General features: G+C 42.1%; 1 protein-coding gene across 2 annotated transcripts; it reads right to left on the reverse strand.

Annotated features, from left to right (window-relative positions):
• Window positions 1-408: 408 nt before the first annotated feature.
• Window positions 409-10,067, reverse strand: si:ch211-120g10.1 (butyrophilin subfamily 3 member A3). 2 transcript variants are annotated; one of them, XM_063471548.1, is made up of 10 exons: window positions 9,888-10,067; window positions 8,447-8,521; window positions 7,942-8,040; window positions 4,395-4,496; window positions 2,036-2,170; window positions 1,809-1,946; window positions 1,661-1,712; window positions 1,549-1,575; window positions 1,420-1,446; window positions 409-1,324 (listed from the first exon to the last, which is right to left on the reverse strand). In XM_063471548.1, exons 2-10 carry the CDS (start codon window positions 8,504-8,506, stop codon window positions 765-767), a joined length of 1,200 nt encoding a protein of 399 aa, XP_063327618.1. In that variant the 5' UTR covers window positions 8,507-8,521; window positions 9,888-10,067; the 3' UTR covers window positions 409-764. The 2 variants fall into 2 exon arrangements, with proteins under 2 accessions (XP_063327618.1, XP_063327617.1); XM_063471547.1 differs by having other exon boundaries at window positions 8,447-8,516; window positions 9,888-10,056.
• Between the last annotated feature and the right edge of the window lie 3,754 nt (window positions 10,068-13,821).

The following is a 13,821-nucleotide window of genomic DNA, read 5'->3' on the forward strand; positions in this document are numbered from 1 at the left end:
ACTCACATTCATCACTCTATAAGACCTGTTGTCACAGATTTTCAATCCAGTTCTTTTGTAATTTGGAATGGCTCAGCCTTTTCCCTCAACTTAGATGTGCTAAGTTTTCTGCTAATAGCTTTTTGGGAACCTCCTTGTTGGTGAAAAAAATACTATTACATGCCCGTCAAACAAAAGAAAGGATAATAAATTCAAACTTGTGCACTCAATTCTTGTTTTTTACAGTCATTCAAAACATATGCTGTACAATCATTGCACTCTGGAAAAAGGACAGTTCAAAGAAATAATAAGAAATCCAAAATTAACACGACGTTCATGCCAATGATGAGTGTATAAATTGTATATAACTATATATTTTAAATGCATTACCAAACAGAATATCAGCAGTATCAATAAAGACATGAAGCATCAAGACATAGATTTGGTTTATTTATTATTCACACGAGTGCATTTTATTGCTGGATTAATAATGCACAATACATCACATTAACACTATAGGTTTCTCTTGAAAGAAGATGACGGCATTTCATTAGATGGCATTTCATCACGTATGTGAGCAAAAGGGTTGCACTATAACTCTGTAGTGAGAAAATGGAAGCAACAATCACATTAAAGCAGCAGCATAGAGAGTGGTCACAAAGTGAAGCTATTCAGTAGCACATTTAAGGTCTTTTGCAACCTCCCTGTGATTTGGGATTGTTATACTTCACTATGATGTCTACTGATTTTATGTTTTTTTAAAGGAAATGCTCATGGAGGGAAACTCAACCCCACATGCAAGATGTGGAGCACAGACACTGGGTTTTGGCTGCTGGAGACCTGATAACCAGATCCTTGATGATCTCCACTGTGCCAAACAGTGGGAAAAGCTTCTCATCGAAGCTCTCATTGTAGGTGTAAATGTGGAAATGTTTGTCCACATCATAGAAGGACAGCTGGTTGTTGTCATAATCGAGGTAGACGCCCACCTTGCGGGGGATGAGGCCAGGCGGCAGCGCGGTGAATGGCACCGTCAGTGCCTTAAGCTCAGTGCCCCTCTCCAGCCGCAAGGTCAGGTACCCCGTATCTGTGTTCAGCGACTTGAAACCTTTCCTCAGGGCCGACTCTTTAGCCACGCCCAGCCGCCAGTCGCGCTCTCCCACTTCCACCTCCCAGTAGCGGCGACCAGTGCCGTAGCCCTCCGTTCCAACGGCACACCACCAACCGTCAAAACGCTGGTGGTAGTTGGGAATATCTTTTCTCTCAAAGCCACAGCGCATCCTTTTCTCATCAGTAGAGATGAGCAGATCAGGGTTGGCCGTGTCCAGATCCAGGGTCACCTCCACTAGAGGGGAAATGTGAAGAGGTTTAAATTACAAAACAGGTTGAGCAAAGATTATATGGAGAAAAAAAAAGCTGATTAAATATTTAATTTTGTACCTGCAGCATCTGCAATCCAATCCCACACTGCCAAAAAAAGGGAAAATAAAAGTAAGTGGATCTAATAGTGTAAATGCACCAGCATGGGAATAATAATGTGTGATTCGTGGTCTACAGTACATATCTCACCTGGTTGAGGGATGTAGGATATGGCACCTGGAAAAAGAGATTGATAAACTCATAAGAGGGTAAATATTTCCAAAGAAACAACCAAAGTCAGCTTGATTCACGATTTACAAACCGATCTTCTGAGTCTTCTGTTTCCACAGAAGCCACTGCTGTGGGATGGTGTCCTGTAGGAACAAACAACAAAGAGGCCTCATTGATGAACTGCAGCGGGTCATGCAAGCTGTAAAGTTTGACCTGTGGATTACAGAAAGAACTTCTACCTTGTCAGGCCGCTGTAACATTAAAGTCCACATAAGCAGCTCCATGGCGGTCAGCAGATTGGGAGCACGGCCCCAGCGCCAGGCGGACTGCACGTCCTCCAGATTCTTCACCACTGGTTCTCCGGGCCACACACTTTGCTGCAGAATGATCAATGTCAATAAAAAACAATGAGCAAACTTATTTTTTGTTTTGAAGGAAATATTAGTTGTATGTCTGAACCTCCCACCTCAGGCTGGGCTCTTATATCCTTGATCCATTCGAGAATAACAGCTTTGGCCTGCTGCAGGTCCTTCTCACTCGTCACATCGGGCTGTTTGCCCTCATTCATCTCTGGCCAGCCATCAGTCTGCATGGGTCTCATCTGCACAGAGAAAAACACACATTTATTAAATATACCTCTATACCTAAAAGACGTGTAGTTCTACTGTGACTATTAATTTTCTGTAGGAATCTGATGTTTCCTTTTAGGTCATCTGACTGTCCATATGTTCACAGTTCATAAGATTTGATCAGATTTGGCCAGGTTTTCATTCAGCTTACTTCTTCCAAAGTCTGCTCAAGGTCACATTTGTCATTTTATGGGCACATTTCCATTTTCTCAGCATAACCTTCATGCACACTACTTACACTCTCACCAATATTCAATTCAACCCTTTCAGCAAAGTCATTAACACAAGGTTCCCAGTGCATGCATACAATAATAAAGTGAGAACTTCCTGGAATGCCAAATCATGTGATAGCTTGAACTATCGCTCTGTCACACGTTGTATCTTTTTAGATTGTAACGACCATGATCTTACTGATCATCCTATTAGCTGGCCATTCAACTACTAGACTTTTAGTCAAGACCACCTAAACCAAGACCAAGACAAGACCAAGACCAAGTCAGACAGAGTCAAGACCAAGACAAAGTCGAGACGAGACCAAGACCGAGACAAAAAAGTCTTTAAATCGCAGCCAGATGCTGATTCGTTTACGGGTGTCAGGCATATTTATGTGTTTTTGCGATGCACTCGCACAGCCCTCCTCACCGCTGTCTACTGTCTCACTCACTTACTGAGAGGACAGACGCACGCTCCACTTGACTGTCGCGTCTCTCACCCTCTCTGCTTTTCACATAATGATATTATCCTATATCCTCGCATGTGATTGGCCACAATATGGAGGGATTGGAGCATAGCTGGGCCACTGTGTGAGAGCTGAGCAGTGAAAGGAAATTAAGTGAGGAGTCGGCTCTCGCTCGATGGGAGTCGACTCTTCTGATTCACTACAAAGCACTCTCTAAGCACGGCTCTTAGAGCCGATGCTTTTGCGCATGACACATTATCGAACGTTACGTTGTGTGTCATGGATACTGTTGACTCCAAATCTCCGGACCACTATGTCGATCTGAGAGAGCAAGACCAAGACAGCGAGACCAAGACAAGACCAAGACCACATAAAAGTGGTCTCGAGACCGTTCTCGAGACATCCAGCTCTATCAACTACCCATTCATTCATTTCTGTCCAGACCTATTAGAAAGGCATAGTTGAGGCTAACATCAGTAGTATGGTCAATGCTATGACATACTGACATGTAAATATATTTTCAATCTTTTTATGGCAATGATTACTGCTGGTTATGTAGTCATGATATTTCTGAGCTCAAATTTCTCATTTGCTGTTTGTAGAGAACTTGTAGAAAGTAGAAAAGGTGGACATAGCTACGGCGACATCTCCGACTGGTTTCTGAAGTGGTGAGCGATTTCACCGGCACTGTCTTGGTATCAAAAACTGAATGTAAAGACGGATCAACCTGTGACACCACTTGCTTGCTGGCTAATTGCTTGTGACTGACAACTCACTGCCAGTGAATGAGCTGATAATACCGCAGATAATCCTGCATCCTAAAACATGATTTAACCAAGACTTTTAAGACAGAAATTTTCCCATAGACTTCTATTGAGGTTTTGCAATCATTCTGGATGTGCAAAAATCATGGTGACAATGTAGGACCACTAAAGTCCCTTACTTTGGATGAAAGTAAGGGATTTAAGTAAGGCTACAGTAAGGTTGTAGGGAAACTGTAAAAGTGTGACACAAACCAGAAGTGTCAGCCTTACTATCACTAAGCTAGTGGTTAGCAAATATTTGTAGACAAGCATGTAAAACTGCAGGCAACTCTAGTCTGCTAGCTCAAGCAATCACTGCAAGGTTTTGGGGCAGTCTCTTCTTTGCATGATTGTATCAGGTCCAATATGGTGGACAAGTCTCACACAATATGCACATGATGTCAAGTGGGAAACTTCAATAGGACTCAGTCTTTTTGCAAACACAGCTATCGCCATCTGGTGGCCTTTACTTAGAATGCAAGTTTAAGGCACTTCCACATTGACTTTATTTTTCCAGAAGCTACATTCATCTTTACTGTCTGTGGTTGAACTAGAATAATTTGTCCTGCATATGACTGTTTGCGAGCCTCCTTGACTCCACAGCGTATTTGAATTCTCATTGGCTTGTGCAATACAGCCAATCAATGTCAAAAAAAAAAAAATAATATATCACTTCCCACACCACTGATGCTTTGGTACTTTTCAGTTAAACACCTTGCTCTCCAGCATGGAGGCCCACTGTAGGATGAAGGCCCTGCAGAGAGGAGTTGGCCAGATGTCATTTTGGTTCCAGATGTGCTCCAGCATTGCTGATCTCTGCAAGGGTAAAATGGAGAGAAAAACACTGGATTGATGAAGACTGCTAATCATTTCAGTTTAATAATTCCTTCATTAGGCTGTAAACAACAGTGATGATCAGCGTCACTTTTGGCATTAAGAGAAAACTGTTACAATGATACAATCCCATTCATCCTGAAAGAGCACACCGAACGCGATAGACGCGACCAAAACGCGCCAGACGCCCCTAGCTTGACACGTGTCCAACGCGAATTATTCGCGCGTCAAAATATGCCATGTTGATGCGCGTGAAGCGGAAATGTGGGAGGAAGTAGTGCCAGACGGAAAGATGGCAGCTGTCAATCTAGCGTTTGAAGAGAGAGTCTCCCTTCTCTATTTACTGTGGAGAGCAGAGCAGCAGCATAAAGGACGTCCTCGCCGTACCTGGGTCCATCAGGTCCTCCAGAAGCGTGAGCAGTTTGGTGAGTTTCACCACTTGCTCCAGGGGCTGCGTCTGGATGACGGTCACTTTCAGCGGTACCACCGTCTTTCCCTCGCCCAGTTTGAGGAGCTGCTGTCCCGCGTCGGTCCAAGCATCGCCCGCCTAGACACCAACTACAGGCGCTCAATCTCACCTGCAGAGCGCCTGTTCATCTGCCTGCGGTTAGTAAAAGTGTTTAATACGGTAGTCCTTTATTGATACCTGTGCTAATATATGCTAAACTATCCGTTTATACACTGCTAACATGGATGTGGTATGCTATCAGTGAATGCCGTCAGTGTTTACTGATAGCATACTGTGGTATGGAGACGACTGTTTTTATAATATTTCTAGTGATACTCAAAAGGTCTCATCAAGTCCCGATTTAATTCGATTTATGCTGTTATCAGTGTTAGCAATGATAGCATGGCTGTGGTGTCATATCAATGTATGCTCTCGGTATTTGCTGATATCAAACTGTGGTATGAGGACCACTGTTGGTAATCTTTGTAGTGATACTCACTCCTTTTATTTTTTTTTAAATTTAGACCTGGTATAATTCTGTTATAGAACCGGTTGAATATTTGTATATAATCCCTGCAGCTGTCAGACTCTATAACAGGGGTCACCAGCCTTTCTTAAAACTGAGAGCTAGATAAAATTGTGAACAGTTTGGTTCATCTTTAGTTATATTATAATAACAATTCTATCTTGATATGCTATGTCTTATCACAGCTTAATTTTTCAAAAAAGGCCTGGGTCATGTAGCAGCCAACAACTCCTCCAGAGAGGCTGTCCTGGTGAGGAAGAAGTTCATGGCCCACTTCTCGGTGGAGGGAGCAGCGTCTTGGCAGCCAAAAGAATAGCCTGTTTGAAGACCCATTGACTTCCCCACAACGGCTCTGAGCCACCCACAAACCTGCCTTTTTAAAATTTTCTTAATAAATGGAGCTCTACTCCAAAATAAACTAACCTCTCTTTATTCTCTTAAATAATTGGTCTTCACTATGTTCCTATATGGTAGTATATTTTTTCATTAGTATAATATGAAATTAATTCTACATGTGTCAAGTTGTGTGCCAATATTTGCTGTGTAGTAGAACTGAGACATTAGTCATTACAAAAATTTATTTGAAATAATATTAAAATTCTCAAACAGAAAAACATTAAACATAAATATATAAAATATATATTTAGCTTTAAGTGGAAGAGCCTCAGGGAGAAGGAGGAGAAAAATAAGAACATTGTTTCTGCCCTGGAGAGCCTGCTGCCTCATCAGAAAACTACTGATTGCTAGGGTCCAATGTTTCCAAATTTAACACAGCTGTGCTGTTTTCAAAAACTAATTTATAAATTTGAAATTTCACTAATTCTCTCGTGTGAGGCGGCATGCTCTCCAGAGCAGGAACAAGGCTGAGGAGGGAATGCTCCGTTGGAGACAGGCGTGGCCTCTTCAGGGACACCAGGATGGCCAGCTCCACCGCCGATGGACCGTCCTGGGACCCGTCCCTCGTCCGCCTCAGAGCTGTCCTCCTCTGTGGGCCTGTAAAAAACAGCACAAAACAACACAAAGAAATGAGAAGGCTGCTACTAGATTTTCATTTTCAACATTGAAAAAAACAGGATATAAACAGATTGGTTGTAGATATTTAGTAAGGGAATTCAAGCAAGTAAAAAGCTATCAGTGCTTGCTATACATACCTGTGGGTGCAGCAGCAGGAGCTGAGGTACCAGGGACTGGGGAGCCAGGAGAAGCAACAGGGGATGGCTCTGCTGCAGAATCAGTTGGCTCTGTCAAGACAATATTAAATGTTAACAGGTTGAAAACGATAGTCATAGAGAAAGTATATACAGTGGTCCCTCATTTATTGCAGCAGGGGTTCTCAGAATAACTAGCCCCTCGCCACGCACTTTATACACTTTTTTTTCCACACACACATGAGCATTACTCACAGTTCTCACAAGTTGATTCTCAAAGTGCAATCAAAGTGCTAAAAGTATTATTATGCCGCGTTTTTTCTTCATCTGCCTGCCACTTTTGTGCGCCTTTTTCCCTCCCGGTGCAGGTGTCTATTTCCGAATGAGGCTCATAGTTATGGGTGTTTTTGTGCTGTTTTTTCTATTGGACATGATGGTTATCAAAACCGAACATGATAAATTTGGCAAGCGCAGTAGACACAGCACGGAGGAGATTTGTCAATCAGGCTGCAGAATGCAATGCGCATTGTTGACAGTTGTACTGTGCAACAAAAAAATGTGCGAAAAAGCGAGGCAGTGAAGGATGAACAGCGGGACCACTGTGTGCTGTTTATTAATAAACAATAACATATATTCCTATATGACAACATGCATAAGAGCAGAAAGGTATTTGTACATCGGTGGAAAATAGCGGGACAGTAGGCGGGCTTGCTAGCTTTTGTGCAGCTTCCCCAGGTCAGTCAAAAATTTCAAAAGGAGAAATGAATGAACTTACCAGGTTGCCCGATCTCTTCACATATCTTCCTCCAAGCTCGGTCCTTTATATTCCTGTCTCGGTACAGAAAGCAGCTGGTGTCGTACAGCTCCGGGTGGTTTGCTACGGCGTTGATTAGCCTTTCCTCCATGTTGAATGAAGTATGAAGGGCTTTGGCTGGACCTGCCCCTTTGACCTAGGTCAGAGCCACGTCACCAGGCTCCTGATTGGTTGTCGCGGCGCGAATTGAAGCTGGAGTTCAGATTTTTCCAACTCGAGCGGTAGACGCGATACGCGCGAATGCACAAAATGCAACACAAAAACTGACGCGCGAATAAATATACGCGCGTCAAACGCGCCAGTCGCGCTAATTCGCGACGCAAATCTGCTTCTGAATTTTCGCAGGACCCCCAGTCACGCGTCATTGCGCTTCTCCATTGACTTTACATGTAAACCTGACGTTCTGGTCGCGTCTATCGCATTCGGTGTGAACACGCCGCAAGACAGTGAGGGAATGCAAGCATCAGTTCAGGTTCACAAGATGTTTTTACCTGACACACTCGGCCGATGTCTCTAGCCAGCTCCACAACGAACAACTGGTCCTCATCCAGGGGCTCCCTCTTCTCTTTCTTTGCCCTCTTGTGCGAATCCTGTGAGGAAAATACAAGTAAAGGATTTTCCGTGAGAAAATGCTGGAGTAAAGAGGAGTGTTCGAGCCACAAAGAAAGACATTTAGACAGCATTAGTGCTGGTTCACAAGGGCTTTAGAAAGTAATAAGGCCAACTGGGAAAGGGGGTGGCCACTTAGCCTAATCAAAATGCACATCGGGGCTCTGATCCTGTCAGCAGAAAACCCAGCCTCTGTCTCATTTCATCTCATCAACTCCCTGCATAGAGTAACCCCCCTTTTTACTTACATTAAGCCAAACAGCCACGATTAGAAAAAAATGTATTATGTCAGCTGTCTACCTGAGTATAAAGGTGACCTCCTGCCAGGGGCCACGTTTGAACATTAAACACACAATATTTTTATTAGAGTGTACAGAAATGGGTTACCTTGATCTTGGCCGTCAGGTTTTTGGCCGGCTCCACCATGAAGTGAAAACACTGCATCATTTTGGCTGGCCTGTCCTAACATGACACACAAAACACACAAAAAATGTAGCTTTAGCAAACTACCCATTCATTCATTCCTGTCCAGACCATGTGTCATCCTGACAAGCAGCATTACGCGGTAATGAAGCATTTAAGCACAATCTGCTACATCTCAGAAATCTGATGGCAACTCCATGGCGGTAAAAACAGCAGTGAGTTATCTCGCTGCTGCTCCTCAAACCCTTAAGGACTTGTTATTGTCCTTGGTGTCTTCTAGGAGGTGAATGCTGAAGTGGAAAATGGGCAATGTTTAGTTCCAAAACACTGGGAGGTCAAGTAAATCAGTAAATACATGACGATGATGGAAACATCACACAGCCTTTTGGAGATCAGAACATAACAATAACAGTAAAAGGTGAGGGATGCAGCGGTGGAGTTTTGGCAAGTTATATAAATGATCAACAAAGTTAATGAAGTCATAGATGCCACACGCATGCACAGCACAAAGTCTTTAAGAAGGTCATCGAGCAGAAGCAGAGAACAGCAGTGATTATTAACTTGAGCGCCAGTAAAGCAATAAAAAAAGCAGTCTGAGGCAGGAAAGGCCCAGATTTTCTGTCTCCCTGCCTTATTTACTCTGTATGTCACTCACTCTGGCCTTTTTCTCTCCCTCATCATCTGCAGAAGAATACAGTCTGAGCTCAGTCTGTGTCTGGTTGGCACTGCATCAATTATCATGACCAGACAAAACTGGTTCTCAGGCTGAGCAGGACGTACAAAAAAAACCCACAACAAAACACAACACAATGCAATTAATAAAGCCTGTATTTGCATGCAATATCACCCCTTGTTTCATGTGAATAAACTGTGTTTCTCTGCAGCATGAAGACGACTCGAAATAGCGCTTGTTAGGCCCACTTTCATATACAAAACTAAGCTGCACCACTCAGGAATCTACCAACAACACGCACCTGAAAATACACGTCAATGCTGCGTCACACAGGAAAACAACAACAGCAATCACAACACATAAAATCAAATGAAAGACTCAATTTTTTTAGACGACACGTCTAACGATGGGGAAGTGCTGGCTTTGTATTTATGCTGTGGGAAAGCATGACTATGCAGCTTCTGCAGAGTGAGAGCGACCCAGTTCGCGGGCAGCTGATGACTGCGCAGGAGGTAAACACAAATCTGCTGAGTGACTTTGCGGCAGATTTGCATCACATGTGCAAAGATACCTCCTTGCAGACGTTGCAGACTGATTTTTACCACCAGTGTCCACACAACAAAATGACAGGTTCATGCATTTATAGCGTTGTTGTCCTATAATTCGTCCCCTGCAGTGCGTCCTGCGAAACAACGCGGTTAGTAATAAGGCGCCAGCTGATCTGCAGCTTACCGTGATCCACGGAGTTTTGTTGAAGCTCTTCGGTTTTCCTCTTGCCTCTTTCTTTAAGCGAGAAGCTGCCGGGTCTAAAAGTGTTTGGTCTCTGTTCTGCAGTCTGTGTCTGACCTTGTTTACATACCAGACTGACAGTCGGCTGCTCGTGCAGTTTCGGTTTTTTCCGTGAGTGACGAAAGCGGCTCATTAGTGGGCAGAGCTCGCGACCATCTTGGTAAGGTAACAGTATTTTATGCTGTCTTAAAGAGGCAAATCTGTAGTTTGGATTTAAGTTTTAAAAATGCGACTGTTTCACTTGTGTATTTACATTTTCTTCTATATGGCTTGCACTGCAGCAAGTCAGAGGCCGATGTTCATTTACTCCACTGGATTTATTTTACATGCATAGGTTCATTCAGCGCACACAGACTAACTAAATCTGATAAACCTGATATCATTTCTGCTATTAAGGGCACACCTGCTATACTTTAAGCGCAGATATATCAGATTTAATCCTTGCATACTGGAAGTTCACTGTCATCTCAGCATCAGCTTAAACTGCTACCTCTGATTATACATGTATCACTGTAACATTTGATTTACTGTGTAACGGCTGTCTATTGTTAAAAAGGCACATTATATTGTCAAAAGTATTGCCTCGTCTGCTCTCACACGCAAATGAACTTGAGTGACATCCCGTTCCTAATCCATAAAGTTTAATATGGATTTACAGCCTCAACTCTTCTGGGAAGACTTTCCACAAGGTTTAGAAGTGTTTATGGGAATTTTTGAGCATTCTTCCAGAAGAACATTTGTGAGCTAAGACGTTGATGTTGGACGAGAAGGGCCTGGCTTGCAGTCTCCACTCTTATTTCTCCCAAAGGTTTTCTCTCAGGTTAAGGTCAGGACTGCACAGAAAAGTTAAGTTCTTCCATACCAAATTCGCTCATCCATGTCTTTATGGATGTTACTTTGTGCACTGGTGTGCAGTCATGTTGGATCAGGTAGGGGGCATCCCCAAACTTTTCCTGCAAAGTTGGGAGCACGAAATTGCCAAAACTGTCTTGATATGTTGAAGCATTCCTTTTAGTTCCAGAATTCATTTCACTGGAACTAAGGGCCTGAAGCCCAGCTGCTGAAAAACAACCCCAGAACATAATCCCCACCCCACCAAACCCTTAAAAAAAAAAAAAAATAAATAAATAAATATTTAACCTTTATTTATACAGGTTGTCCCATTGAAACTCAATGTCTCATTTACAAGGCAGATCTGTTCCGGACAAACATTAAAATTACAACAATAAAAGAAATAATAAAATAGCTAAATTTGTCTAATTCACACAGTCATATCAAATACAACAACAAGTTCCCAGTGATGATTTCACAAAAACATTTGCATGTCTTTTGAAGTCTGCAAGTGAAATCAGTTGATTGATTGATACTTTATATTTAGTACAATGCAGTCGGACAAATAGTGTTGTCCTTTCAAACCCAGACTTGTCCATCAGAATGCCAAATGGGGAAGCGTGATTCGTCACTCCAGAGAACACACCTCCACCGCTCTAGAGTCCAGTGACGGCATGCTTTACACCACTGCACCTGACACTTTGCATTGTGTTTGGTAATGTAAGGCTTGGTTGCAGCTGCTCAACCATGGAAACCCATTCCATGAAGCTCTCTACACACCAATCTTGAGCTAACCTGAAGGCCACGTGAAGTTTGGAGGTCTGTGACTGACTCTGTAGAAAGTTGGCGACCTCAACATAGTATGATCCTCAGCATCTGTGGTTTAACATGGGCTACCACTCTGTGACTGAGTTGCTGTCGTTCCCAGTTGTTTCCAATTTGTTATAATATTACTAACAGCTGACTGTGGAATATTTAATAGTGAGGAAATTTCACGAGTGGATTTGTTCCACAGGTGACATCCAATGACGGTACACCTCTAAAGCTCACTGAGCTCCTGAAAGCGATCTATCCTTTAATAAATGTTTGTAAAAGCAGTCTGCATGTCTGGATGCTTGATTTTATACACCTTATACACCTGTGGCCACAGAAGTGATTGGAACACCTGAATTCAATGATTTGGATGGGTGACTGAATACCTTTGTCAATATAGTGAATGTAAGGTATGGAGTACCTCAAGCTAGATGTTTTGTGTAATTTTCAGTCTTTATTAAGACCTTCCATTTGTATTAACAATGGCTCGGATTGCTGTGTTTCCTGATGACTAAACAATGCAGCTGAACCATCAATTGATAAATGAAATGCTAAATAAGTAGTTGAAGGTTGTAAAAGGTTAATAAACAGATGTTAGATGTTACTAAGTCACAAATGCATAGACTGAGTGTTAATAGTACTCCAGGTGAAGTGCAGGAGATATTGCAAGTAAACTGCTAAAGGTTTGTCAGTGGTCAGAAGAGTTTCAGACTTGATGCTTTGGTTTAGTTCTGCCTCAGCTTTATTATTCTTGTGTGAGCCCCTCAAGTGCTTCAGCAATAGAAATAAAACCTTACAGGTAGCTCAAAATAAAGCTGCCGGTTCTGTATTGCAGAGCTTTTACAGAACTAATGTCAATGAGATGTAAATTAAATATCCTAGAGACAAGATTACTGCATGTATTATATGGAATGAAACACTGTTTTCTCAGTTGAGTCGACATAATCATTGAACACGATCTGCAGCAGAAAGGAGTTTTATATTGCCAAAGGTGAAAACAAGCTATATAAAGAAAACAGTAATTCACTGATATGGTGGAACTCAGCAGCGGTTCATATTGTACATGAGAGTACTGAAGCTCTCCAGTGTAAATGGTAAATGGGCGTGCTCTTTTATAGAAAAATGTGAAGGTGGTTACTTTCCGTGCCCTCTTCATATATCAATTTCCCACTCCCTTTCAACATGTAAATTAATCAGAACGGTAGCTATATTGAAATGTATTGATTTTTTTTGTATAGTATTTTATTCTCTCTTATTTTCTTTTCTAAATGTACCTGTATATTGTTTACATGTTTGAAATAAATTACCAATCAATTTATTATATTAGTCACCTAAAAAAATTAAGGGACATTTATTTCAGGGTAATACTCCGAAACACTTCAACATGTCACTTTTATTTAAGCTACACTGAGGGAAATAATTATTTGACTTTATTTGAATCTGTAAGTTTGCTCATTTACAAAGAAATGAACAGCCTCTGATTTTCCTGGCAGTTTTATTTTAATGGAGACAGAATATCAACCAGAAATCTAGAAAAAAGCACATTTCATAAAAGTTATAGATTGATTTTCATGTCACTGAGTGAAATAAGAATTTGATTCCCAAGCAAAACATGATCTAGTATTGGTGGATAAATCGTTGTGGGCAAACACAGCGGTAAGACGTTTCTCGTAGTTGGTCACCAGGTTTGGAAAAATGGTGTTTTGTGGGTCACACTCAGGAGTCCTCTTCCACCAAACGTACCGGGTCAGGTTGATGCCAAAGAGGTCGATTTTCTGACCACAGCACTTTCTCCCAAGCCTTCTCTGAATTATTTAGATGTTCACTAGCAAAGTTAAGACGGGCCTGTACAGGTGTCTTGTTGAGCAGGTAGACCTTGTGGCGCAGCAAGATTTCAATTTAATAAAGCGTAGTGTTTTACTAGTGGTGTACTTTGGTCCAACTGCAAGCGCCACCTGTTTACTTTTTGGGCTGATCACTATTGAAGCAAGATCTTGCATAGAGCCTGAATTCATTTTATATTTCTTCCATTTCTGAATAATGACACCAACAGTTGTCACCTTCTCACCAAGCTTCTTGGTAATAGTTGTAGCTCATTCCAGCCTTGTGCAGGCCTACAGTCTTGTCCCTGATGTCCTCTTTCAGCTCTTTCGTCTTGCCATGGTGGTGATGAGGTTAGAAAGCGCGCATATAAAATCATGCCTCACTGTGAGTGGTTTGGATGTGGTCCACA

Source organism: Pelmatolapia mariae, linkage group LG4 (assembly GCF_036321145.2).
Source record: "Pelmatolapia mariae isolate MD_Pm_ZW linkage group LG4, Pm_UMD_F_2, whole genome shotgun sequence".
In the NCBI taxonomy this organism is placed as follows: Eukaryota; Metazoa; Chordata; class Actinopteri; order Cichliformes; family Cichlidae; genus Pelmatolapia; species Pelmatolapia mariae.

Excerpts from the sequence above, each read along its gene's own strand:
- si:ch211-120g10.1 (XM_063471548.1), bottom strand. The coding sequence starts at position 8,506 with ATGATGCAGTGTTTTCACTTCATGGTGGAGCCGGCCAAAAACCTGACG. Across the intron at positions 8,041-8,446 it reads ACCTGACGGCCAAGATCAAG|GATTCGCACAAGAGGGCAAA; the intron begins GTAACCCATTTC and ends TTTTCCTCACAG. Across the intron at positions 1,447-1,548 it reads ATCCTACATCCCTCAACCAG|TGTGGGATTGGATTGCAGAT; the intron begins GTGAGATATGTA and ends TTTTTTTGGCAG.